The sequence below is a fragment of the Asterias rubens genome, chromosome 4, assembly GCF_902459465.1.
Source record: "Asterias rubens chromosome 4, eAstRub1.3, whole genome shotgun sequence".
Taxonomy (NCBI): Eukaryota; Metazoa; Echinodermata; class Asteroidea; order Forcipulatida; family Asteriidae; genus Asterias; species Asterias rubens.
The window spans coordinates 1918902-1946586 of record NC_047065.1 but is presented as its reverse complement, the minus strand read 5'-3'; the positions used below and the strand labels follow the sequence as shown (position 1 = coordinate 1946586).

The following is a 27685-nucleotide window of genomic DNA, read 5'->3' as shown; positions in this document are numbered from 1 at the left end:
CTTTTTATCAAAAATCGCTGTTAAATTATTTTAAAATAAATTCCTCCCTTTAGCTTTGCTTTTAAACACTTCAAGTATTTATATAAAAAGTCGTATAATACTTTTTAGAGGTTTTTACAACGTCGTAAAAATTGGCGAAACGATATTGAGGTCAAAGATAATGTGAAGCGGTTGCTGTCGGCCATTTTTACGCAAAGGTAAGGATTTATTATGTGGAAAAACGAAATAATTTCTGGTATTGTAGTCAAGTATTTACAGCATTTCCTTCCTCGGTAATAAGGTAGGTGTGATGTTCACACATTTTCCAATAGTTACTGTTGATTTTGTTGTTATTGATGATGAGGAATGTAATGGTTTTGGGGTCTTGAAACTGGAGACAGCGGGTGGGTTTACCCGTCGTGTCAGCCGGTGTCATTACAAACTACACGGGTAGGAATTCATGACACAATCGAAGATGGCGTTTTTTAGGCATGGGCAGATGGGAGTTGCCGTATTGAATCTCACAGACGATGCAGATTAAATTAGGAAATTAAGTGACAATTTTACTGGGTATTGTCCTTTTGAATGCAGCCGTATGTTTACAATTTTGTTGTATGGAAGATTAGAAACTAACCACTTAAATTTTGTGCTTTGTTTACGTTTAAAATATAAAATAAACGAATAAAAAAAGTAACAATTTAACACAGATGTGAGATGGACTGATGATGTTTATTTGGAGTTGGACATTGTATTATTGATGAAAAATGATTGGCCTGTAGAATGTGGGAGGGGCTGTTGTGAAAGCTAAAGGCATGTCAGACAGATGTCACCGTTTCCTTTCTGTGAAGACACACTTTTATTATTATTAACACTAAAAACACTAAAAAAACCTAAAGTCTAAAAAAAAAAAAAAAAATCATTTTATAGTTTTATTCTGCTTCTTTATCTTTTTACTTAGTCTTTCCTACTGGCCTGCAAAATTTTCCAAACAAAACAATTGATGAGGGACATTTTACTTTGAAATAAATGTTCGTTTTCCAGAAGATTCAATGATGATGACTAATTTTATAAACGTTATTACCTGGGTCTACTTCCAAAATTGCACTTTCGTCTGGCAATATGGCACATCTCAAAATTTGTTCTCCGAACTCCATTTGCAAAAGATCTAATTAATAAAAACTTGTTTATATGCATTGCGGCACCACCATCAAGGGCTCCGTGGCCAACATCTGAAATATGTTCCAGATGATAAGAAATTGATACATTTTTAAGTTTAGTGTTAATGTTAAATGTTCATTCGCTCAGAAAAATAATTATTACGATGTTAATAAAGTGTTATTATATTTTAGACTTTTCCTTTTTTATGAACTAGAAAAGGAAAGTTAATTTAAAGGTTTTTTCTTTTCCCTCAAACACATTTCCTGATCAATTTGGTGTATATGTCACCAATGTTTAGAACCTGTAACAAATATAATAGAACTCTGTCAATTATTTATGTGTGTTCAGCAGCACCTTGCCAGGCCTTACCCATTAGGTTTGAGCATGGAGCTATCTTAGCTCCATGGTTTGAGCATGGAGCTTTATAGCTACATGGTTTGAGGAACCCAATTTTTTTTCAAATGAAACTTTTAAAGTGAGTGAAACCACTCTTGTCTAATCACTGGATATTGTCACTATGCTATTGTTTGTGTTGCATTCCTTTATTGGAGTTTGAACTATAAGGAAATGATACCACCTTTACCCTGTGTAAGGATAGTCATCTTTCAAGTATCTGTTTCTGTTATGCAAACACATGTAGCAAAATATGTCTGGCATTACATTGATGAAATCTTTTTTTGTTTAAACCAGGAAATTGTGGGATTGATTTATTAATAAACAGGCCTAAACGCGCCTGGAATGTTCATGTAAAATCATTAGAACCAGTGCCTTTCTGTACAGAGAGATTAACAGTTTTCACGATTTAATCAACTAGTTAACTTAATCAATGAAGACTAATTAGTTACAACTATAAATTTCAATCTCCTGTTATTCTTTCATCAGGGATTTGGTCAGGAAAAACTTTGGTTTTAAATTCTCAGTTTATGCTATTACAGGCCTGTATGCTTCGTTTTTGAAAGGACAAGGGCACCAAGGCATTTTCTCCTTGGTAAAGGGCACCCTATGAGGAAATTGTAAATTTGTACTGTAGCATTTCAAGGGCACCAAGGCAATGACCAGGGGACACGGAGGCAATTGCCTTCGTTGCCTCCGTGAAGGCCTGTGCTAATTGTTTCCCTCTAGCTAACAGTATGCTGACTAAACAGGCTTTGAACTTCGCTCTTGAAGGGCTGCATCGTTTTTTTCTGGTGAGAGGCACTACTATGAGGTCAATGTAAATTTGTTTTGGAACTTTGCAAAAGGCACCACGGCAAAAGCACAGGGCACCACAACAATTTTGTTGTGCCTTGGCTTATTGGCAGTGGACACTATTGGTAATTGTCAAAGACTAGGCTCCACAGTTGGTGTATAATCTCAACATAAGCATAAAATAACAAACCTGTGAAAATTTGAGCTCAATCGGTCATCGAACTTGCGAGATAATAATGACAGAAAACACACCCTTGTCACACGAAGTTGTGTGCGTTTAGATGGTTGATTTAGAGACCTCAAGTTCTAAATCTGAGGTCTCGAAATCAAATTCGTGGAAAATTACTTCTTTCTCGAAAACTATGGCACTTTTCTAACAATGTTTTAAACCATCAACCTCTCCCCATTACTCATCACCAAGTAAGGTTTTATGCTAATAATTATTTTGAGTAATTACCAATAGTGTCCACTGCCTTTAATACTTGTTTGGTTTGTTAGATTTTAACTTCTCTCTCTTTCTCTCATTTTGATTTTTTCAGAGTGTAGTTTCTTCACTTGTCTTTGTGATTAGTCCACCTTTGACTGATCATGTCAGTGCTTCAGGCATTGGAGGAAAAGGTAAGAGACTCTGATTCCTACCTGGGTTCGGGTGATGAGAGATTTTGTTTACACACTTGTTTGTGAAGTCCCTCAGAATACATACATGTCTGTGTATTGGTGTAACAGGCTGCTTTATGTTTTTATTACATTTCTGCTGCAATTGAAACATGTATGCTGGTTGTGTGTACGGCCAAATAATTGTTGTATTCATTTTGTTCAACGTGGGTTGCAAACTTGAAAATGTTGTCATTTAATTTTTGGTTTGGATTTTACTGAATGGAGTGTAATAACTTCCCATGAGAAACTTTGGAAAGGGGCACCAAGGCCAAGACCGGGGGTCTGTGGCCTCATTGTAATTCCAGGCTTGTATCACGCTGTGCTTTTTGGAATGACTAGGTCGTTGTATAGTTATATGACTCGTGTACTGTTGACGATGTGGCTACTGTCACTAGGGTATTTTTTCTGTATAGTTAACTAAAGACCCCTTGCATAGGCCCAACAGCACCCTCACTGAGATCAATAAAGACCTATCATTGGTTGAGAGTTTTGTGTGGCACTACGCATGCACTTCTCCAATGTTTGACTTCAGTGATTGCAGCCAGTGCAAGGGGTCTATTTGGCTAAGATACAAGATTATAGTTGAATTTTAAATTACCCTACACAGCACTATCCCGGTGAGGCGGGCGAAAGGTTTGCTATGAAGGCAGCACGATTCCTCTCAAATGTTGCTCAAACAAAGGTAGAAATCTGGCACACATTGCCTGATGCATGCATGACATCTTAGATGCATATTGGTCAGGATCTTTAAGAAGGAATGTCAAACAGGAATGTTAAGTTAATTTGGGATGGGTTTTCTATCCAAAGGCCTTTCATTGATGGCCACATTGTTGTGAATAGAGCACAGGCTTTTCTTTAAGAGAAATTCGGAAGCCCTTTACACATTGCATGTTTTATCCCCGTGGAATATAGCTCTGGGCAGGCGCGGGATTTCTTTTTACATAACGGTTACCATGGTCGAACTTTCACACAGTGTCCCTATTTCATGGGGTACCAGTTGCACGCTTCAAGAATACCCCAAGAATACCGCTTACTACTCTGGAACAGGGATGGCTATTCCCCGTGGTATGTCCATCTGCCGGGGTAGACCAGGGGCAGACCGGGGTAATGCGGTCATAGTGTGAAAAGGCCGGCCGTTATTTCCTGGGGCATGCCCAGGAGCAGCAACCCCTGGAATAGAGTAGTGTGAAAAGGGATTTAGTATGATTCAATAAAAAATCACAAATAAACATTTCAAGTTTACTTTGGAAGATCATCTCAGTGGTAATAATTTATTCAAATTAATTTATGTTCGATCCAGATGATTGAATTTGCCTTATTTTATTTTATTTTTTTGGATTGCTCATTGAATTAATTTGGAGATGTAAACTGGACAGTCATTTTTTCTTATGATATTATTTTCCCCTGAATGCCACCTGCCTGCCACCCGTTTGTTTTAATAGCTTTAGACGTAATCGCAACCTACATGTACATCATTAAAAACTCACAAAACAGGACCAGTTTTATAACCTCTCTAACCACCAAAAACTAATCAGGTAAGAGTCTCAGAATCTTTCCACATGGCTTCCCACCCTCAGTCTAGTATCCCGAAGGCACGGTTATGATCACTTTGATTTCTATCAATCACTTGCTGGGCACCTGTCTATATTGTCAATGACCTCATGATGAGCTCTATAGATTTTCTGCTGGTGTAGCAGCTGCTTTCTTTAATACTGTATCTCATGGCATACTGTTTTTGTATCATCATGAAACCAAATTTAGAAACAGATTTCATATGTAAAGCTCTTACATAAATTAGAGAGAGTGAAATCTTTCAAAACTAAGTGTTCACACTAATTTCATGGTAGACAATGATAAAAAAAATAGCTGTGTTAGTCTAATTCTGACATATAAAACAAGGAAGGTTGCATTTAAGCATTTAAAGAGTAACTAGTAACAAATAATTCTGTTTTTATGTTAGTCTTTAAGTGCTACTACAACCTTCCTTCCTAAGTTGCACTGTACATGTAGTTTGAACCTTGTTGTACAGCAACCTATATGTACAGCAGAAAGAAATAAAGTGCATTTTTCTCAAAAGCCAAGTACCACAAGGGAAACACAAATAGATGGATTAGAGATGTTTCCTTTTCTGTGGATTATTTTCCCTGGATCTGACGGAATAAAGCTATAAGTACCTTGGGTAACATTTCCACGCTACTTCCCTTAGGCTTTCCACTTGGGGAGGATTTCTTGGCATGTTTGGCTGTAAGAGGACCATCGAGGGTCGGGCTTGAACCTCTAGCCGAGAGTGATGTTTGTTAAAGGAGGCTGTTTCCTTCTGAGAAGAATGCCCTAGAGCATGTTGCCTGTGCATGTTGACAAGAAAGCAAAATGGCATGCCTAGATTGGGAACAAAATCACAAAAGTCTACAAAATCTCTTAAATCTCTCCTGTTTTTTTTATTTTTTTTTTTACTTACTACATGTACATGTTCTGAAATATGTCAATGAATTTTGTTCCTGCACAGAATTCAGGTATTAGCCAGGATTTTGTGAAAGGTGAATTTTGCTGGAAATTTTTAAACCGGGTGTCATAATGGTTCACTTTGTGCATACATGAACAGTATATAAATGACAGATAAAACAGGGTGTCCAAATTTAAGAAACGGTGTAAAAAAACAGAAGAAAAAAAACAGACAACAACCCTTTGGCTGACAGAATGCAGAGAATTAGTGTCTGTACAGTCTGCCATTACTTCATCGCAGAATAATTATTTCTTGAAAAACATGATTTGATATTTCGTTCTCACGATAAAAAAAAAACGCCAAACGAATGCATTATCGATTGCAGAGTTTAAATATTTGTAACTGTCTGTGTGAACCACAAACTGAAACTTAATTGCAGTGTAAATTTGTTTCATTGGTTATCATTTAACCACTGATAATTAAGTCATGATATGTTTTTTCATTGTTGCGATCACAAAACAAAACAAAATGAATGCATTACTTATTGCATAGCAATATAACTGTCTTCGTAAAACACAATACTGCACACTCGGTTCACGTGAACCAATAACAGAATACACCATCTGTTTTTAATATATGATCATTTATTACTAGGGTCACCTTAGGTCAAAAAGTCACAACAAGATCGTTTTCTGTTTATTTTCAATCCTCACTAGCTATGGAGAAAAGTACAGTTTTATTCGTACCCAGGAAATGTTGATGATCAAAGTTAAGACATGTTGGAAGGAATGAGAAGCATAGTGTTACAGTCAGAGGGGTGTCTTAATGTTTTTTGGACACCCTGTTTAAAATTTGGACACCCTGTTTTATCAGTTAAACTACATGTATTTATAAGTGAACAACTTGGACACCTAGTTTGTAAATTTCCAGAAAATGCGGACACCCTTTTACAAAATCCTGGCAAAAAACCTGTCGATAAGAAGGAAGTGTAATGGATCCCATGAATGTTTGCGGAACAAAATAAACAGAAACCGTGTCAATTTAGAAAGGGCAGATGATGGATGATGTGTCATGTTGGTACAGGTACATGTACGTATCAAAATCATGTCTGGAGTCATAATTATTCATTTTAGATTACATGTGTGTACTCCAAGTGATACCTCCTAGTCCTTTATATAAATTATAAAATTTTTTACATTAAGGCTATATTTAAAAAATAAAATACAGTCTACAATAAGAAAAATAAGTGGACTAGGTGTTATGTTGGTGAAGCTGAGCATTTGTCAGAAATCCATAAGTCATCAACAATCGACATGAGTGCGTTATTATGAACTGCTATTTTATAACAGTAATTGCTATTTTTTTTTAGCATTAGCTTTCTTTTGTCACCTCTCCTTACACCACTTTAGGTCAACATAATTTGTTGAAGTGGTTGATGGATATGGCACTGTATTTGCATGCTAATATGCATGCATTCAGGTGGCCTTTTTGCATACTGCATGGTTGAAAATAGCATTTTTGTATGCATTATTTATTAAAATTAACATAGCCCTTGGCCAAAACATATCCCGATTGAAGGTTATGTTAAATTTTGTATACCTGCATTGTAGGACTCCTGCTTGTTATGACTCCATTAATAATAATTTCATCTGAATTTACTGTAGGTACATGTAGATTATTAAGCAACTTTGCGCTCTTAAAATATGACTGAGCTCAGTTCGTAGTCATGGCCTCTGTTGTCTAGGCCCTGTGTTCTGACTCTCTGATGCTCCCTATTAAATATGGTCTCACTGATTTTCTAATGAAAGTTTTCATTATCTCATTAAAAAAATCTCCTTGCCCAGACATGATTGACACTCCAGACCTTAGTGAAATGAAATTATCTCATGAGGTTTTGATTTTGATCGGAAAAATCACATTTCTCTCTGGCTTTGTAGATTTTATGTTTCAGGCCTGGTACTTCACAGAGGCAATGAAGGTGATTGCCTCCATGCCCCCTGGTCATTGCCTTGGTGCCCTTGCAATGCTCCAGTGGAAACTTACAATTTCCTCATCGGGAGAAATTGCCTTGGTGTCCTGCCCTTTCAAAAACAAAGCATACATGCCTGATGTTTGCTGTCTATGCCACGACTGGCTGATTTATGCCTCAATGTAAACACATTAAATTTTTCACTGCAATGTAAAGTTTAGCACTTTCCTATGGTACAGTGTACAGTCAAGGAAAACAACATGTTCTGTCCATGGACACAGGTGTTCAATTGCACTACATATAATTTACATATTAGTGTCTGTTTTATCATATGTTAATCATCTTGATGGTTATCAGAAACAGTCCAAATCCTTGATTTAATTGGCTTCGATTTGTAAATGAAGAAAGAGGCAAAATAAATCATCTTGAATTATGAAGTTAATTTATTAAAGTTAATTACGCACCAACACTGGGTAATAGCGTCATTTGAATGATGGACTTTGGTTCTGGCAAATTTGTCAGATTTTGTGAAGTTATATTCTGTTTGATAAAACAGTCTTGTGGGATATCACTTTACTTGTTAGCAAACAAAAATTAATACATTTCCGCCCGTTCTTTTTAGAACCAAAACTATTCAAAAGAGATTTACCGGATGTGCTACTGCAAACCTCACCTAATTAAGACAGATTGCAAGTTAATCCTGTCGTCTTCTTTTAATTAATTATTTCAGTTATCCAAGATGCCAGCCCCAATGCGATTGAAGGATCTGATCAGAAACATCCGAGCAGCTCGTACCGCCGCTGACGAGAGGGGTGTCATACAGAAAGAGTTAGCCATCATCCGTAACTCATTCCGTGAGGAGGATAACACGTATAGATGTCGTAATGTGGCAAAGCTGCTCTACATCAACATGCTGGGATACCCGGCACATTTTGGACAGGTTCGTTAGCTGAAGAGAAATAGTTTCCAGAACTCAAATTTCACCCAAACATGAAACCAGCTAAAGATGTGTTATTGGTATTACCATAGTGATGTGCATTTTAAACAATTCACAATTCATTTCTCCATGGTTGTGACATACATTTACTTTGATACTTTCAAATGTAAAAGTAACATTTTTTTTAAACAGGCGTTCTTAATCATTTTCCCAGGAAACAGTCATGCTGAAAGTGAAATACGTCCATCTTAAAAAAGAACCTGTTTTAATACAAGGCAGAATAATGCTTTTGTATAATTGGAAACAGGAGAACAAACCGTAGCATACTTGAATATTAGGTCCCACTTTCCATCAACCAAAGATGGTTTCTATTTATCAAAATGTGACAATTTAAAATAGACATACAAGAGATAACTTACAATCTTAATTGATGAATCTGCCATTAATGGATGGCAGCAGTACTTTGACATAGAAAGCCGTCATAATTAATTTGTGAATTGCAGGTTCTGTATGGTTAATGACTGGAATGAATAAAGTATGATATGGCCATGGACTGTCGAGATTGGGTTACATGGCTGTTCACCACTCTCAGTTTCACCAAGACCTGGGCACAATTTCATAGAGCTGCTCGAGCACAAAAAGTAGCTGAGCTCAACAAAAAGTATGCTTATTAGAATAGGGTTACCAGCTAAAATACCCTGTCACATGCATTATTTGTGACTGGTATCCTGGCCATTTTTGTTGAGCAGATACATTCTCTGCTTAAGCAGCTTACATGTAAGCTCCTAAGATGGAAGAGTTAATAACAACTTGAAACTGTTTATTTTCATAAGAATTAATCACTCACTCACTCAGTCGACCCAAGTTGTCGCGTTGCCGCATGTTTGAGTTGGGCTCTATGTCTGACACGCCACACAACTCTATCCTGCATACAGCTGATTAGCTCCTCCTTGTTGACTACTCCTGCATCCTCGATCAGGGTCTTGAGCATGGTTTTGGTGGGTCTTCCGGGGCCACGCCTGCCAAGAGTGGGCTCCCACACGATGACTTTATTTGGTGGGTGCCGTAGACAGTGACCAGCAAGGCGCAACCAGCGCTCCTTGATCTTCTCGCTCAGTGGGGGGATGTTGCCATAGAGCTCCAGGTTCGTGATGTGATCCCTCCCGGAGACATTCTGTGCCATCTGTAGCATCCTGGTGTAGCAACCATTGATGGATTTGGTCAATGCCTTTGTGAGAGTCCAAGACTCACACCCATACAGCAGGATGGTTTTTATTGCGGCATGAAAGAATCTCAGCTTTAAACCCTCGGGGAGCTAAGATGTCCAGAGCTTCTTCATGTCATGGAGGGCCAGGGCTGTATGCTTCGTTTTTGAAAAGGCAAGGGCACCAAGGCATTTTCTTCTTGGTAAAGAGCACCCTATGATGAAATTGCAAATTTGTACTGGAGCATTTCAAGGGCACCAAGGCAATGACCAGGGGACATGGAGGCAATCGCCTTTGTTGCCTCCGTGAAGTATCAGGCCTGGAGGGCTTTCCATGCAAGCGCCTTACGGACTTTGATGTCTTTCTCTGTACTCTGCATCCTGGAAATTCTTATAAGAATTAATAGACTAGGCCTGCTATTAAGATTTCACGTACAGAAATATTGGCAACTCTGTATAGTAGTTTGTAAATATATATTATGCAAACAAATGTTAATCTGTCTCATAAGATACTAATTGATTGGATGGGAAACAAACACCATTTTGCCTCAAGCAGTTATTATCTCCGGTTTCTTGAGACTGAGAAAGACAATTTGTGAGTTGACTTACATCTGAGGTAATTGAAGTAATGCTTGTCCGTCTCTATGGCGTATCATGGCTGAGCAGTTAAGAGCACCAAACTCATGCTCTGGTGATTCTTATCAGCAGAGTTAGGGTTCGAGTCCCGATCGTGACACCTGTGTCCTTATAAAGCAAGACACTTAACCATTCATGCTTTGTCCTTATGATGGGACGTACAGCCTTAGGACTTGTGTGTTGTGTAATGCATGTAAAATAACCCAGTTATACTTATGGCTAAGAGAAGGGGTTTGCCCCGGTGTGTCTGCTGAATGCGCCGCAGTACCTTGTAAATCCCTTTGAGGTGTTACATAAAATTGGTCTCATAATTAAAAAAATGTAATCTGTCTTAGAATAATTATTTCGGTCTGTCCGAGCACCATGAGTACTTTATCAATAAATATGTGCTCTCGGTTCAGCTGATTTCCTCTTTTTTTAATCTCAGTATTACCATTCAAAATTGAAAAACAAATATACAAAATCTTTAATTTTTTTGTAATTTCCTCTTTTTGGTGAAGTTACAGTTGCATGCCTAGGTCTATATAATGTAAGACATTATTATATTATCTCTTCTACAGCTGGAGTGTTTGAAACTCATTGCGTCTCCTCGCTTCACTGATAAACGAATCGGCTACCTAGGAGCTACTCTACTGCTCGATGAACGACATGATGTCCATTTACTCATGACAAATTCCATGAAGAAGTAAGTACTCTCTCTTTATTTATTTCAATTTTTATCAGCAAATTTTTAAATCTCAAAAGATTAACCTGTCAATTTTCCTTGTGGATTATTTGACATTTGAAAAAAACGCATTCCCAAATGCATTCCCTTTAAGGTTATCCCCTGGTTGCCACTTCCTTATATCCTAAAATTGGGTGTGCTCCCTGGCTACATGCAGTTACAGGACGAAGATATGACAAACTAGAGCCCCCAACATGGGGCTAGATAGCTTAGTTGGTAGAGTGGTTGCAAGTTAGTCTGGAGGTCGATGGTTGTGATCCCGCTCCCATATTAAATATTTCTTTGTTCAACCCAAAATCATTTAATATGCACACAGTCAGTTTTTCTTATCTCAGTTTATTATTTCTCTATATATTTCCATTAACGCTGGTCTAACATGAGGGTGGAGCTTATTAAACATTTAAGTACAGAGAAAGAAGTAATGTAATAATGGGAGTATAAAAAGCAGTATGTTTGGTTTCTTTCCATGAATTTTTGTTTTTGTTTTCAAGAAATCAATTCAATCAACGAAAATATTGAAAAAATTATTATCCTTCGTCAACATTAGTCTCTTAAATAAACAAGTAAGTGTGATGAAGTCATGATGATTATTTTCTTGAGGAATATTGATCCTATAAACCCAATTATGGTCACGTTCCTACAGCAAAGTAGAGGGAGTCCAGTTTGAATATTCAATTTGGCCTAATAAAAACTCCCTAGAATCCCTGGAAAAGGTCTGTGCTCTATTTGCAGGCAATGATCTGTTCTCAAAGCGACCATGGTGCCAGCAGGCTCAGGGGTTTAATAGAGTGTAATCCAATAGAAATCTAATCAGACTGTTCACTGCTAGATCAGTGGGTGATGGCCTTACATTGCTACTCGGACATGAATGCGAAAGTTATATTTGCCGAACTGGAGTACTCGGCTGGTTCATGCGGGGATGTGATTTCTCTGTTTCTTGAATAAACTCCCCCCCCAAAAAAAAAATATAAAAAAAATAAAAAATAATTAAAATAAAATCAATAAATGAATAAAAAAAAATAAAATAAAAAAATAGATACACAAATAAAAAAAAAAATAAAAAAATTCTACAAAATATATATTTTATAACTGCTAAGCGTTAAGCAAATTTTCATGCCAACCATAGCAGAAAAATTTGATTAAGCAGAGGCATATTTCACAGGTTAGCAAGGAAAGTAGTTGGCCACCTCACACGTTTACCATACTTAATAAATAATAATAATAATAATAATAAGACTTGTAATGTGCACGTATCCACCCTGCTGGGTGTTTTACATTGTTACATAATTCATTTTCATACAGTAAGCACTGAAGAGTTAGCATGCCTTTTTGTATGCTTATGGTTAGCAGTGCTATGAAAGCTGAAAAGCAGCTCTATGAAATTGTGCCCTGGTAATAGCTTAATGAGGTCATCATTGACCACTACTCACTCTTTCATGATTTCCCTCCTCTGCAGTGATATGGAACACAACACCCAGTATGTCATAGGCTTATCACTCAGTTGCTTTGGCAGCATTTGTTCACCGGAGATGAGTCGAGATCTCGCCGGCGAGGTGGAGAAACTTCTCAAGTCAACAAATGCTTACGTCAAGAAGAAGGTAGGTGCTTCACTGGCGTGTCATGGTCGAGTGGATTAGAGCACTGGACTCAAGCTCTGGGGTTCTGATCAGCAGAGTGCGGGTTTGAGTCTCGGTAGTGATACTCGATTCCTAAAGCAAGACAATTAACCATTTTTGCTGCGTCCTTTAGATGGGACGTAAAGATGGGACGTGTTATGTAACGCACGTAAAAGAACCCAGTGCATCAAGAGACTTGCCCTGGTATTCCTGGTCTGATCGGCAGCATATTGCGCCATAGCATTGTGTAAACCATTACATGGTGCTATGTAAAGGAATAGGTCTCATTCTTCAAACCGTAGCTCCCAATACCTCGCAGGAAATGAACTGAAAGCTTTGATACGCCCCGAGGGGTGTGATAAAGCGCTATGCAAGTGCCATGAAAATATCAGCGTTGGTATTGACTGTTTCGTTTTGATTGTGGTTTTGGTTTCTTGGTGTTTGATGCACCAAATGCATCATTAAGCACTGTTTGTTAAAAAAAAACTTGTATTTTAAAATACTTTTTTAGTAAAATAACTTTTTCATGTTGGTGAAAATTAAAAAGAACGCATTTGAAATTCTCTTGAGTTGTTGATAATCGAGTAGTCCGATTTTATTAACCTTTTCATTTTTTGACTCCTGTGTTCAGGCTGCACTATGTGCTGTACGTATTATCAGAAAGGTACCAGACCTAATGGAGATGTTTATCCCTGCTGTCCGCTCACTTCTCAATGACAAAAATCATGGTAAGTTTTTTCCCAACCACCACAGACTGATCACAACCATCTTTACCTATTGCTACTATCCTGCGTTCGATTAGCTTCCAAGGGTCGACCCAGGTTTGATCCCATTGTGTTTGAGTAGCTTTGACGTCATTGTTGTGGGTCAGACCCAAGTAACTTGCTTGTGGAGCGGGTTACTTGGGGCTTACCAAGGTGCATGATTTTTCACTCTTACACCAGCGACTTAGAAAGCATGAGGTTTTTTTTTTATCAAGTACTTTTTTATTTGCAGATAAAATAATTTAACGCTGCAGTTTTACCTTTAGAATATTTATTTTATGATCTTTTTATGAATTCATGAAATGTTTCCTAATCTTATCAAAATGTTTGTTTTCTTTTGTAGGTGTTCAGCTCACAGCAGTAGTACTCATAACAGAAATGTGTGAGCGTAGTTCAGATACCTTAATCCACTTTCGCAAGGTGAGTTTACAGTCTCCATGGTAAGAAAATTTGCCTCTTGTCTGAAAATCATGGATTTACTCTCCTATTCTTGGTAATTTTTCCAAACTATGATTTCACATTGACTAGAAAAAGTATTGTCATGCATCATAGTTTCTTGATTTTGCAATTCCTAATTATATTTTTTAAATCAGTGTTGAGAGAGATTGGCTGTTGATCATCTAAACAGACAGACAGACAGACAGACAGACAAACAAACAAACAAACTGCACAGGTTTTTGGATCACAACTCAAATGTGCATCAGGAACTAACCGCCTACGTTCGTGTACTGTGTACATGTAGATACATCTACAATGACATGGTTCATCTATAATTCTAAACCAAAGTGGATGATACTGAATGGTCAGACAGTAGGAGGCTTAAGTTTTTATATTTGCTTGATGTCATTTTAGTCTGCTGAAGCAATATAGTAATAGTATATATAACAAGGCATTTATACCCAAATTACTGCTTGAAAATGTGTTTTAGATTTATGTGTGCTTAGCGAGTACTTGGCTTACAAATGCATCATGAAATTTTATTGTAGTATTAAAGGAAAGATTTCTCTGTTCATAGATTGATTTTCTTTGTTTCTTCACGTATTGTCGGAAGTTAATGTCCGTTAATTTCACTTAATATTTTTCCTCTTTTTGTTTCTCATTAAATGCCTTTTCTGTCAACCTAGGTAAAGGAGGTATGTGTAAAATATCAAAACAAACTTGCCATGATTGGTTCTAGTGATTGGTTGTCCTGGTTTCAATTTCTCTGAATGCAACCTTTGGGAAGGGCGTTCATCTGTCCAATGGGTGTTTGTGATCTGTCTTCCTGGTGACTTGACTGTGCTATTGTCATCATCTAAATGCCTGAAACCACCAGATACTTCAATTAACCCTAACCACCCTAAATCACCCCAATCATCTTCCCCATGGTTTTGAGTTAAGTCGAATCCCAGTCATGACAGTAATGCCCTTGAGCAAGGCACCTAAACATAATTGCTTCAAACAAGTTTGAAGCATTCTGCTTTACCAACCAGGCTCATAAGGGATGATCAGTGATTGAGTGTAACCCTTGTTCAACCCTAGGAGTAGGTGGCAGCGTGCCTCTGGTGACAGTTGGTCTGGGTTGATAATCCAAATCAGTTAAATGTATCCCTCACCTTAAAGTGGTCGTCCGGCCTTGTGAGTTAGGCAATACCTCATAAAGATTTTTTTTTTTTTTAGAGAGGATGAAACAACCTGTTTGGTGTTGGACTGGGCAACGCCTACCAATCGTAGATACCATACATTTATGTTGAGAAGTGGTTCTTGTAAGAATGCTGATGGGGTTGGGGTTAATGCAATAAAGGTGTCCGCTGTTTACTGCACGTGCTGTTGGTCTCTCCGAACCTCTCTCTGACTTGGTCACCCTGACTTCCTCATTCTGTGGTGGTAGTTTGGTTTATCATGAAATGACTCCTTTAAGAAATCTATTATAATTTAGTTGGACAATGCATTGCTGTATGTTGCACTTTTGGTAATGATTTGCGCACATTAGGTCTTTGGTTGAGGATACCATTTATTTGCCTAAGCAAGTTAATTGATTGGTCAACAGGTGTATTGCAATAATTTGCCTCTAACCTGCTGATATGCCCTTCTCTGTATGGTCAACTGGGCTGTTTATGCAATTATCGAATACTACAAAAGTTGTAACTCAAAACTGGTTATTCATTATGTATAGCAGTGTCAATGGAATGGCAGTCTGTGAATTGTTGTAAATTTTCTAAACATTCACTTTTATGTTTGTGTTGTATGAATGCTTTTCCAAAAACCTGGGTTACATACAAAAGGTTATTATACAAAAGCTTGAATTTTATCAAAGTTTGACTGTCCTCTCCTCAAGAATGCACTAATTCACCAAATGATAAAGACTGTTCATCAGTCTTGGAAAAAAGAAATCAAAATTATGTATTTCATATAAATCAGTCTATTTCGATGAAAAACTGGTAGATTAAAATGTTGTTGTTTTGTTCCTTTGTTAGATCGTGCCAAATCTTGTGAGAATACTCAAGAATCTGATCATGTCTGGTTACTCCCCTGAGCATGATGTATCTGGAGTCAGTGATCCATTCTTGCAGGTAAGTCTAGCATTACTCACTCTCATCATGGCATTTAGGGCCGAGCGGTCAAGTTCACCGGACCCAGGCTCTATTGCTGTGAGCAAGGGAGTGTGGGTTCAAATCCTGAACGGGACACTTGTGTCCTTGAGCAATTCACATAACCATAATTGCATTAAAAATCGGGAAGTTAGTGCATTCTGCTCTACCAACTGTGCTCCTAGTTGATGATACCCTTGTCTACATCCCTACGGGGTGTGAAGAGGTAACCCTGTTTCAGCCCAAGGAGTAGGTGGTAACGTGCCCCTGTTGATTTGGATCGATAGTCTAAAGCAGTTAGTGAAGCCCTCGCCTTGAAGTGGTCGTTCGGGCTTGTGAGTTTGGGAATACTCATAAGTGATACTAAAAATATTCCCAAAGTGTAAGGTCTTTTTGTAGACAAAATATGGCAATTTTATTCACGTTGCCTCTTCTTTTATATATCCTAGGTGAGGATTCTACGCTTGCTACGAATCTTAGGTCGATCCGATATGGATTGCAGTGAAGCTATGAACGACATCTTAGCCCAAGTAGCAACAAACACAGAGACCAGTAAGAATGTTGGCAATGCAATCCTGTATGAGACGGTACTATGTATCATGGACATCAAATCAGAAAGTGGACTTAGAGTCTTGGCTATTAATATACTTGGAAGATTCCTGCTCAATAACGATAAGAATATAAGGTGAGATTTCACTCAATCCCTCGATTTTGTTGCTTTTTTAAAGTATTTTTGTTGTGGCTCGGTATCGCTGACTGAAAATATTGACAAAATAGGGAGACCACCAACATAGGGCTAGATAGCTCAGTTGGTGGAGTGCCGCCATTAAACTAGAGGCTGTGGATTCAAATCCTGCTCTAGTCAATAATATTTCCTTGTTCAACCCCAAATCTTTTTGCTTGTCATTTAACCAGTTTCAATTTGATTTTTACTGATAAGATCTTAGATGCTTCACTCAGTTTTTCAAGGTGTTGTCTGGCTGTTTGTTTGTCAGTGAACCAGTTTCAACATGAATTGTCTGATAAGATTTTAGATGCGATCTTGCCCTTTCTATGAACAGTTTTAAACATCAAATACTTGAATCAAATGTTCTATAGTAATAAGTTTTTTAATACTGTACTTGATTGTGTTTGTTCTTAGATATGTGGCGCTGAATACTTTGCTTAAGGTTGTACAGAGTGATATGAATGCAGTGCAGAGACATAGAAGTACTATAGTAGACTGTCTCAAAGATCCAGACATCTCAATTAAAAGGTAAGTACATCAAAAGAAAGATACACGCTAAATAGAATCTGCTGAAACATTGCCAGAATGGTGTCAAGCATAGAGTTGTATATAAGAACTAGAGGGCGCACATACCTAGATACGCGGCCCGTTGTGCGGTCATTTTGTAAGTTGACAAAACAGCATCGCATAGCACACACGACGTGTATTTCACATTCAACGCACGTACAAAGCTTATCTTACAAAATGGCGCGCGTGTCTCCTTGTGGTCGTGTCGCGTTTGTGCACGCAGCATCACCAGTGCGCTCTCCAGTTTTTATATATCACTCTATGGTGTCAAGTGGGATTTGAAACTTTGCATGGGAGTACGATCGGGAGTACAATAGGTTTTGCGGTAGCACCTTGTGTAAATCTCTTTGTGAGTAGTGGTGGTTCTGAGGACGGCAGTACTTAATCAGCTGCCAGCAACAGAGTCGAACATCCTCCTGAAGATGATCAGAGCATCCTGATCGAACTGCTAAATTGTCTACCACTGTTTATTCTCGCCACTACTCAAAAGAGATTTATACATGGTGCTACCACAAATCTCACCAAATTGGTGTCAATTATATATCTGTTTATCGTTGATATTTCGTTTATTTCAGGCGTGCCGTGGAGCTTTGTTTTGCCCTGATTAATACAAACAATGTCCGGAGTATGATTAAAGAGCTGATTTTCTTCCTCGATAAAGCTGATCCAGAGTTTAAGTCCTACACATCATCCAACATAATCTCAGCATGTGAAAGGTAAATACACACCCCCATTTATCGGTTTCATTTCATTTCATTCATTGACTCTGGTTGTGAAGCCATGGACTCTCAGAAAAGTGAACTTCATCACTGTACTAGTCAAGAACCCAATGGTGAGAAGACAATGAAGAAGTTTCAGGTTTTTTTTAGATGTGGGAGGAAAACCCCGGAGACTTATTCCAGGGAAAAACCCACTCAGTCAGGTAGGGACTAAAAACCCAATCCATGTAGTGCCCCCGGTGTGCAAATCTCTTGAGTAGAGTTGGTTCTGAAAAAAAAAAAAACGGGGATTGACAACTCACTGTTTCGATCAGTAATACTCTGATCGTCTTCAGGAGAGGATGGCGCTGACCCATTGTATTACACAGGTCATGCACTAGTTCACACAGCCACCATTTTTTAAGTGGACATCTGTGTGTAATTTAGCCATAGGGATTCAAACCCATGGTGGGCAAGCATGGTTAAGTGTGTATAATAACAAGTACTCCCCTAGTTCTATTATGTAACGCAATGTTAAAGCCACACAGTCTACAATATACTACAGGCAATTCTTTCAACTGATCTCCTCTTTTTCTTTTTCAAAACTGCCATAGAAAATTGAAGAACACTGTACAAAAGTTAAGTGTGATCGGCCAATTCCTCTTTTTTTTTTTGCAATTAAAAAGTTACATGTTTGAGACTAGATTCTTTCTTCTTGTTCACAGACACTCACCTAATAAGAGATGGCATATAGACACAATGATGAGAGTATTAACTGGAGCAGGTAACTACGTTCCTGAAGACTCAGTGTCCGGTCTGATTCAGAACATCTCAGAGACGTCTAGTTTGCACGGATACATTGTTCAGCAGCTCTATAAAGGCATGAAGGACGATATTAGTCAGGTGAGTGGAAGATATTTTCTTCTCCTCTAGTAGAGCTCACAGTTGAAACAACTGAGAATATAGTTAATGTCTCTTTTAAGAGCCATTGTCCTTTCCAAAAGATCTCCTTACTTTGTATTTAGAGTAAACTAGTTATTGAATTGGAAGTGTATCAGTTTCAAAAACTCTAACACCCGTTTCAGACAGGCGCGAGAAACCAAATAGATTAGGAGCGACTCTATGACGACCAAGATAAATTTTGGTTTCAGACAGGTGTACTTGGCTTGGCTCATGAAAAGTTCAACGTCTGAAACCAAGGCGCTCCAGAGTTATTCCGAATGGCTGCAACAGTCGACCTTTCGACTTCTATCGCATCTAGTCGCTCCTAACTGGTTCAGACGTCAAACTTTTCATGTACTTTTAATTCAGAATTTGGTTCGGCGCGACTTAGGAGCGCCTGGCTGAAACTGGTGTTAGTCAACTCTCTGAGTAGAATAGATTTTTCAGAATTCAGTAGACTTCTCTGCTACCACGTAGTGGATTTTAGGAATTCGGGAGACTCTCAGTTCTGAGAAATACTTCATTAGTTCTAACCGATGTACTTTTGTTCTCCTCATGACAGCAACCCTTGGCCCAAGTAGCAGCATGGTGTATGGGGGAGTACGGAGACCTCTTAGTAGGAGGTATCATCGAGGAAGAAGAACCGGTACAGGTACGTACCTTCTACGTCCCTGCCTTAGATTTGGACCAGCTCAGGCAAGCCGCATACGACCCTGGCAAGACTGAACCTTTGCAGGTTCGTATGTGACGCTGCTAAGCTGCATACTCTCTAACACTCACTAACATGGATCCACTGGAGGCGTCAGACAAAAATGTACAAATCAGCCCGACGACTCATTTTGGAAAAATTTCATTTACTTTCAAAGTTTCCACTTGTAAAGGAAGGAGAATTGGAACCGTATTTTCAAATGCTGGCTTTCGAAGATGGTTTAAGTACTCAACGAGTTTAGAAGTGACTTTGAATTTCTTTCATTAACCCAAAATGTTTCTTTTTCTTTGTGAAGGTTTCAGAAAACGAGGCCCTGGATTTGTTAGAGTCTGTCATACAGGCTACCTCCTCATCACAAGTTACCAAAGAGTATGCGCTCCAGGCTATCATGAAGCTCAGTGCAAGGTTTACACACTCAGCAGAGTAAGTCATAGTTGGATGTACCTAGTTTCATAGAGCTGCCTAAACAGAACATATTGCTTTGCTCATTTCTGATAAGCAGAAATGAGCAGGATACCAGTCACAAATTGTGCACGTGACATGGTAGTTTGAACTGTTGACGTCATAATGCTACTTTCCGTAACGAACCTTTAAGCCTAATTCACATATTTGAGATGATACAAGGTGGCTTCTATGCACCTCATTAATTGTATATTTTTATTTTATTTTATTTTAGTCGCATTATGAAGATGACAACACCTTATACACAAAGTCTGGACACGGAATTACAACAAAGATCTGTGGAGTTTTCTGCACTAATATCATCCCATGATCATATGAGGTATGTATGATTTATCAATCATTCACAAGAAAATAGCTCCACAAGTTACTTACAAAGGAATAACGTAAACTATAACAGAAAGCTAAATAGCTGTTAGCTTTAGCTTCAATCAGAACGCAGAAGAAGTAACTTATTTACAGTCAAGTAATCATTTACGACATATCCAAATAAATGTTTAGAAGAGTATCAATGTTGGCCGACCACAATCGATCTACTAATTATGGTGCTACTGTAATGATGTAGTATCTCTAAGGAGAAGGTTACAGGGACTTAGGGATGGGTGTGCACTTTGAATCCCATTTTTATGGTATTTTAAAATCCAGTTTAAAAGCTGGCAAATTCCAAGGGAAATCAGTTATTACAATTGGGTTCATCAAAGTTGTTTAAATTTTGAATGATTTTCTTTGATTGTTTTTTTTTTGTAACTGATTATAAATCCTATGTGTTGTATGTAAACAGGGCTGGATTATTAGAACGAATGCCACCAATGGAGAAGAAGGAAGAGAAACAGGTTAATGGAGACGTTAATGAGGAGGTCGAGGAGCGGAAACGAATGAAACCACCAAGTATGCAACAAGAGGTAAGTACAAGCTAGTCGAAATGTTTAGACCAGTTAAGAACTCGCTCTGTGCAGTCCCCTCGATCGAGTCCTGGCTAATTTCCTACCTTCAGCAAAGGTAGTAACTAATGTGCAGGACAGTTCTTTTTAGAAGAGGCAAGTATAAGACACTCTCCTGATGATGACTAGAGCAAGCTAGAGAAGGGGCTCGTCCCGTTGTTTCTGGTTTGATTGGCTGCACATTGTGAATTGATCTCATACTTCACAAAACAATGCTCCACAATACTTTGCAGGATAACACTGGATGTTGAACTGCCTTGAGCGTCACTGAGTGACGGATATGAGCGCCATATAAGAACCCACTTTTATCATTATGATTATTGTATATATAGAATAAATATTTTTACTTTCCACAGAGCAAAGGTTTATTGGAGCTTATTGGAGATGGCACAGGGTCACCGGTTCCTAATGCAGGTTTCTCATTAACATCACCGAGTCAACCTCGTAAGACAGAACCATCATCAAGTGGTGGAGAATTACTCGACCTACTCGGTGAGTTACATCAACCACCCCACCCTTTTCAAGTTACTCGTACCATAGATGTCAATTATGCACCACCTTGATTTAATTTCCAACTAGAAGTGGAAAACTCATCAAAATATTGACTGTTTTTCCATATCCATCTTATGGATTAATGAGGGGCTAATTTCATAGAGCTGCTCAACAGTTGATATTGTGCTTACTGCGCAATTTCCATTTCATAGCACTGCTTACCGTAAGCACCTGAAAAGATATGCTAACCTTTCAGTGTTTACTATATAAACATGAGTGATGTAACAATGTAAATTCATGGTAAAAGCGCATGCTGTCCGCCTAATACTAAAGTTAGCACGAAAATTTGCTTACTTTTAAGCAGCGCTGTGAAATTGACCGCTGTTGTCGCAATCATGCTAACAGTTTGTTTTAATCATCAAACATTTTCTGATTTTCATTTTGATGTTTGATCTGCACCAGACACGTTGGACTTCAGCACTCCCGCTGCTACCATGCCAGCACTACAACCCGTATCACTCCTATCAAGTCAATCACCACCTCCTAACATCATGGATGTCTATGGGGGATTAGAACCTATGCCAGCCTCTCAACCACAATCAGACCTTCTGGGAGGCCTTGTCAATAATATAAGTAAGTAGATTTCAAAACTCTTGTTGAATTTTCTTGTTTCGTTTTGAATACAACATAGTGTCAGAAATAGTTGAAACATTAAGACGACTAAAGGTTTGCTCTTTGTAAGGACTGTTTACTTTGTATTACAATACGTGCGCTCGATTAGCTTCCCTGGGTCGACCCAGGTCTGCCCCCGGTACGTTCGAATAGCGTTGACGTCATTACAGGAGCTTACCCGGGTCATCCCCAAGTGCCCTGCTTGTGGAGTGGGTCACTTTGGGGCTGGCCCCAGGTGCATGACATCACCACGAGTGGGCGAGTGTGATCGTCCAATTAGCTCTTGTAAGGGGCTCACCCGAGTGAGCACCGCGGGGTCGACACAGGGAAGCTAAACGAACGCACCCATTATTAGTGCAATTCAACCACTTTTATGGGGTCGACACAGGGAAGCTAAACGAACGCACCCATTATTAGTGCAATTCAACCACTTTTATGGGGTCGACACAGGGAAGCTAATCGAACGCACCCATTATTAGTGCAATTCAACCACTTTTATGGGGTCGACGCAGGGAAGCTAATCGAACGCACCCATTATTAGTGCAATTCAACCACTTTTATGGGGTCGACACAGGGAAGCTAATCGAACGCACCCATTATTAGTGCAATTCAACCACTTTTATGGGGTCGACACAGGGAAGCTAATCGAACGCACCCATTATTAGTGCAATTCAACCACTTTTATGGGGTCGACACAGGGAAGCTAATCGAACGCACCCATTATTAGTGCAATTCAACCACTTTTATGGGGTCGACACAGGGAAGCTAATCGAACGCACCCATTATTAGTGCAATTCAACCACTTTTATGGGGTCGACACAGGGAAGCTAATCGAACGCACCCATTATTAGTGCAATTCAACCACTTTTATGGGGTCGACACAGGGAAGCTAATCGAACGCACCCATTATTAGTGCAATTCAACCACTTTTATGGGGTCGACACAGGGAAGCTAATCGAACGCACCCATTATTAGTGCAATTCAACCACTTTTATGGGGTCGACACAGGGAAGCTAATCGAACGCACCCATTATTAGTGCAATTCAACCACTTTTATGGGGTCGACACAGGGAAGCTAATCGAACTCACCCATTATTAGTGCAATTCAACCACTTTTATTGATGTCCTCCCCCATTAGGGTTGGAACATTAAGTTGATGTAACCTGTTTCATTTAATCTGTTTCAAAAAATTCTAAACTTTTAAAGAAATGTATTTGCTGTATACTGTATGCACTTTAAAATCCATAAGCAAATCACTTTGACAGGATTTGAACACACCACCTTTGCATTGCCATAGCAGATGTCTTACCTCTAGACCACTGAGCTATCTAACCATTTTCTTTTTCTTGATTTCAGATCCATCTATACCTTCCATCACAGCAGTAGAGAACGGCCCAGTTAAGATAGAGTTTGCCTTTGAGAGGGACTCCTCCGACAAAGTTAGCATCTTACTCAAGGCCACAAACTCCGCTCCTAATCCAGTCACTAGTTTCTTATTCCAAGCTGCGGTCCCAAAGGTTAGTATCAAAGAATTATACTCACTTTTTAATAATAATAATAATAATAATAATGAATTAAATTTATATTGCACTCTCTTCAGGACCAGCCTGTCAAGGGGTGCATAACAATAAAACTTGCTTTAAGAGTTTGGGTATTTTTTGTACCACACAAAATAAAACAGTCCACAGATTTACATTAAACCTACACGGTTTGAAGTTAATGTACATTTTCAAATGTGAATGTCTTTTCTTCTTTGAGGGCCCAATTTCATTGAGCTGCTAATTAAGCACAAACATTTGCTTAGCAAGAAATGTCTTTCTTGGTAAAAACAGGATTACCAAACAAATTACCATTTGTTGCATATTACTTGTTACTGGTATTCAGCTGGTGTTTACTTAACCTGAAAATCATGTGGAAATTTAGTTGGTAATCCTGTTTTTATCAAGGCAATAATTTCATGCTAAGCAAATTTTTGTGCTTAGTTGCTCTATGAAATTTGGCCATGGGTGTCTGGACCTTGTTGCCTGTAAATTGCCTTGTGTGACATGGCCCTTACACTATGCCCTTCTGCGTTTGTGTTTCTGTTTAACCTTCTCAACCACCTCCCGCTTTCCCCCTTACAGACATTCCAACTTGAGCTGTTGACACCATCAGGTGACCTCATACCCCCTAACAACTCTGGAGCAGTCACCCAAACTATCAAGGTGATGAACCCGTCCAAACAGGCCATGAGGATGCGCTACAAACTAGCCTTCATGGTCAATGGTAACGCCACCAACACCCAGGGAGAAGTCAATAATTTCCCACCCACGATGTTCTCATAGCACACGTTGAATCATTGGATTGTATGTCTGTAGGTAGGGTCCTCTTTAGTCTTAGTGCAATTGTGTGGTGGAATCAAGATCCAAAGGTGAAATGGTGACAAACAAATAACATAATTTTTTATACAAAATTAAGAGTTTTCTTAAGATAACTTGAATCTTCCTGTATGGTTTAAGATGTTGGATTTGTCTTGTAGGAAGACCGCGAAACGAGACGTGATTAGAGTTACATGCTTAGCATCTGGATGAGATTGGCCTCGGGGCATGTACTCACTTTAGTTATACACACTGAGTCTAACTCCTATCAGCTTTGTGCCGGTCGTTTTCTAGTATCGGAAGAACTTGCTTGACGATCTTTTTCATATTGCACTTCAATAGATATGACAATTATGTACAATTGAAGAGTGCAGGGGTGCATTTTGCGGCCGTAACCAATCAACTGTTTCAGTTGAATTGGCCATCTGTTAATAACTGGCCAATGACCAAACAGTTATTGGTTATGACCGCATCCAGATTTTATTAATTTGTGATACACATATATAATCTAAGCAGTGAGTTTGGGGACAGACTAAAAGTAGCATTAAAATCAAAGCATTCTGATAATAACCCAACAAACCCTCAGTTAATAAAAACTAATGAACCCAAATATAAATAACTCCTTGGTAGAATTCCAAAGAGTCGATCATGACATGGCGACATCAGGGCCCAATTTCATGGCTCTGTTTTAAAGACACTGGACACTATTGCTAATTGTCAAAGACCAGTCTCCTCACTTGGTGTATCTCAACATATTTATAAAATAACAAACCTGTGAAAATTTGAGTTCAATTGGTCATCAAAGTTGTGAGATAATATTGAAAGAAAAAATACATTGTCACACGAAGTGGTGTGCATTCAGATGCTTGATTTCGTGACCTCAAATTTTAAATCTGAGGTCTCAAAATCAAATTCGTGAAAAATTACTTCTTTCCCGAAAACAGCGTCATTTCAGACGGAGCCAATTCTCACACCATGTTATACTTATACTATCAACAGCTCCCCATTATTCGTTACCAAGTAAGGTTTTATGCTAATAATTATTTTGACTAATTAGTAATTACCAATAGTGTCCACTGCCTTTAATACCATAAGCAAAGAACCAGCGTTTACAGAAGCAAGAATTCCGCTCGTAGATCACAGGTTACCAGGGAATTTTGCTTGTGGGCGTGAGAACTCCAAATTACTAGGCATTTTTCACTTACACAGCATGCGTAGAAATTTGGCGCTTGCACAGCAAGTGGAGGGTGATCGACTGTGCAGAATTCAACGGTAAGCAGAGCCATGGAATTAGGCCCAGCATACACAATTATTCCATCCTGAGTCATATGCATTGATCATCTTTTTTAATAATCACCTTGTTAGTGTAAAACCACATGTACTCATAACCTATGCTCATCAACAGGCTTTATGCTGTCATTTGATGAACCAGATTAGTTGCAATCCATTAAAAAAATAGTTTAACCCTTTATTTCTTTCATTTATATTTGTACAATAAAAGCTAGTTGTTATAGATGTATAACTGCTAGCAATCCACTTTGCACATTCTCATAATGGTAGATATTACTAGATTCTTGTCTATAATTATTGAATCTTGTTTTGATTTTATTTGACTACAATAAAAATACAATTCCTAGCTCTTAAAAAGGTACTAAGCTCCTTGTTTGGTTTAGTCTTTGCTCATGAAATTTATAAAGTTTCTACGAGCTCAGTGCATTCGAAAGGGCAACACTAAACTATTGGTAAAGTTCAAATCCAAGAGTCTCATCATTTAAAGTAAATAATTTACAAATCTTGTTGAGCTAAAAACATAAAATGGTCTGACATTGGTTATAATGGGATAGCTCAAGAAATATTTGCAAAGAGCAGCTACTGATTGACCTTGATGGATTCAGGGTGGTAACTGTGAAGATTAAGGATGTGCTAAGCGAGATTAAAAATCTGCTAAGCGATATTGTTTAAGTCACAACTGAGTTCCCATTTTTAAGAACAAACCTTGACATGCTTTGCTATGAAATCTATTTTGTAGTGTTACAGTACTGGTTGTCCATCAGGTTCAAATGGAAAATGCCTTTCGTATAGTATGTTGGAATAATTAATGGTTTGTTAAGTGAAAAAATCTGATAAAATTAAAAACTGATGATGTCGGCTAACCAAAATCCAAAGCAATGAAATCTAGCACTCAATTTCGGCTTTGGACCTAATCCTCTAGAAACTCAAATTCTGTGTTCTGTTTGATAGAATATAAGCATTCAGTTATCTCAATCATCTCAATAGACTTCCATTTTGCACATTTTGTAGAAATCATGTATAAGAACTTTGAGCATGTCATTCCGAGAGGCTTTTACTTTCAAAGAGTTACAGTTAATAGAAACTTTCTAACTATTGTCTTATTTTCCTTTAATTGGTCCTATTTAATTATTAGACTTAACAACTTCTTAATATCTGAAGGATTAACCTTTATTCATCTGTAATTTTTTAATAATTTGATTAGTTCTATCTAGCCTCAAGCTTCAAGCAAGGTGCGCCAAGTGGATATTGCAAATTTATGTTATTTTATGTTTATAGTGTAATTATAATTGATTTATACACATAAATTTATGGGCTTATTAATTATGTAAGGGACTTCATGTTATGTTCATCAATTAATTAATTATTTCTCAGCAGCTTTTCTATTGACGGATGGACTTTACTTATGTGCAGATTTGTGTCTTTGTATGATTTATTTTCCCTCCTTATTTTGATCATGTCCCTGCATCTGTCTTCAGGGGGTGGGGGGTAGCTGAAGTTTATCAATGCATTTCCATGCTTGTCGATGTAGCTAATAGAAATAATGACCTTGCAAGCTGCTGTACTTCAAGAGCACTCAACTAACCCTCCTGTCTGAAGAAGAAATTGAGTAATTCCTGAGGGTTTATTTTTTTCTAAATCTGCTCAGAAAAATTGTAAACTTTGTCAGGAATATATGTAGAAAGTGTATAAAAAAAAGTAGCGGAATGTTTTACGTTCAGCAGATTTGTTTAACACATAATGAGACTTTGTGTACACTAGGTGGCAGCAGACTTACTGTGTTAAGTGCAAACTTATCAAAGGTTAGAATTCCTGAAGTAGCTGGAAATGATTTGGCATCTCTGCTGCCACTTGGTGTCTGAAAGTTTTGTGATATGTAAATCATTAATTTTCACTTCTGTAAACTAAATCAAGGTTCCATCACACAATACCATTTGTTTCTGGGGGGGGGGGGGAAAGTAAATGGGTTATACTTAGAGGGAAAGT

The 27685-nt window shown here is 38.2% G+C and overlaps 1 protein-coding gene across 5 annotated transcripts; it reads left to right on the top strand.

Annotated features, from left to right (window-relative positions):
* The first annotated feature begins 111 nt into the window (after positions 1 to 111).
* On the top strand, positions 112 to 25144 carry LOC117289438 (AP-1 complex subunit gamma-1-like). Of its 5 annotated transcripts, none has more exons than XM_033770565.1 (21): positions 112 to 197; positions 2865 to 2943; positions 8125 to 8334; positions 10732 to 10856; positions 12352 to 12493; positions 13143 to 13239; positions 13619 to 13695; positions 14400 to 14408; positions 15732 to 15827; positions 16295 to 16530; positions 16987 to 17100; positions 17715 to 17855; positions 18563 to 18740; positions 19342 to 19515; positions 19784 to 19911; positions 20165 to 20269; positions 20729 to 20849; positions 21245 to 21380; positions 21843 to 22013; positions 23409 to 23569; positions 24176 to 25144. In XM_033770565.1, the coding sequence occupies exons 2-21, from the start codon at positions 2914 to 2916 to the stop codon at positions 24374 to 24376; spliced, it is 2652 nt and encodes an 883-aa protein (XP_033626456.1). In that variant the 5' UTR covers positions 112 to 197; positions 2865 to 2913; the 3' UTR covers positions 24377 to 25144. The 5 variants fall into 5 exon arrangements, with proteins under 5 accessions (XP_033626456.1, XP_033626458.1, XP_033626455.1 ...); XM_033770567.1 differs by having other exon boundaries at positions 192 to 280; positions 19342 to 19431; XM_033770564.1 differs by having other exon boundaries at positions 192 to 280.
* Positions 25145 to 27685: the final 2541 nt, after the last annotated feature.